At 44.6% G+C, this 849-nt stretch overlaps 1 protein-coding gene across 1 annotated transcript in view; it reads right to left on the reverse strand.

The window, feature by feature from the left end:
- The window catches only part of CBX4 (chromobox 4), a 9224-nt gene extending 8375 nt beyond the window's left edge, over positions 1-849 (reverse strand). Inside the window, exon 1 of the mRNA XM_031064658.1 lies at positions 814-849. Coding sequence (XP_030920518.1) covers positions 814-849 — 36 coding nt within the window. The remainder of the gene's footprint in view (positions 1-813) is intronic.

Genomic DNA, 849 nt, shown 5'->3' on the forward strand with positions numbered 1-849 from the left:
ACCGCGCCGCAGCCCCTAACAAAGACGCAGCCGCCGCGATCGCAGAGCCGAGCCAATAAAAAGCAAACTGATATTACAATTTTGATTTCCCTGGAGGGCCGAAGGGGCTTAATGTAAGAATTATTATCCATTGTGAACAGCAGCCCAAGGAAAACACACACAGGAAGATTTAATTTTTTTTTTTTTTAACTTTGCTGTTTTCCTAAGAAACATACATTCATTGAAATTTATGCCAGCGGAGTTTGTTAACCCTCCCCTTTGACATTTCCAGCTTCTCCTGTTGCCAGAGGAGACAAACCGCTAATGCTTGCAATAAAACTGAATGCCCAGGGACGAGCACGGTTTGGTGCGCTTCCTCCCCAGGCTGGGTAAGCTGCAGAGCACGTCCAGCTCCGGATCCCGCCCGGATGGGAGAGCTCTGCTCTCCCCGGGACTCAGTCGGGAGTAGGCGATGAGGAGGGCAGAGTTTGGCTGGCTACATATATAAAAATATAAATTAAAAAAATTTTAAAAAACCATTTAAATGTGTGACCAGACATCCTCGGCATCTTTTAGAACCTGTCTCAGGAGCAATACCAGAGACTGTTGATGAAATATAATTTATATATCTCTATATATATATATAAAAGTGAAACAACACTGAAAACCAATATTAAAAGCATTTTAATCACTGCCTGGCCCCTGGCTCCCATGGCTCAGCAGCAGCTCCTGTCCTTCGGGTTCCTGCAGGATCTTCATCTGCTTTCTGTTACGGGGCTGATTGCACATGATTCACAATAATGATGGTAATGGTGGTGATTTTCTGTCTCTTACCTTGCTCAGGCAGCAGCAGTTCATGAACTGATACAT

Source organism: Geospiza fortis, unplaced genomic scaffold (assembly GCF_000277835.1).
Source record: "Geospiza fortis unplaced genomic scaffold, GeoFor_1.0 scaffold546, whole genome shotgun sequence".
Classification (NCBI taxonomy): Eukaryota; Metazoa; Chordata; class Aves; order Passeriformes; family Thraupidae; genus Geospiza; species Geospiza fortis.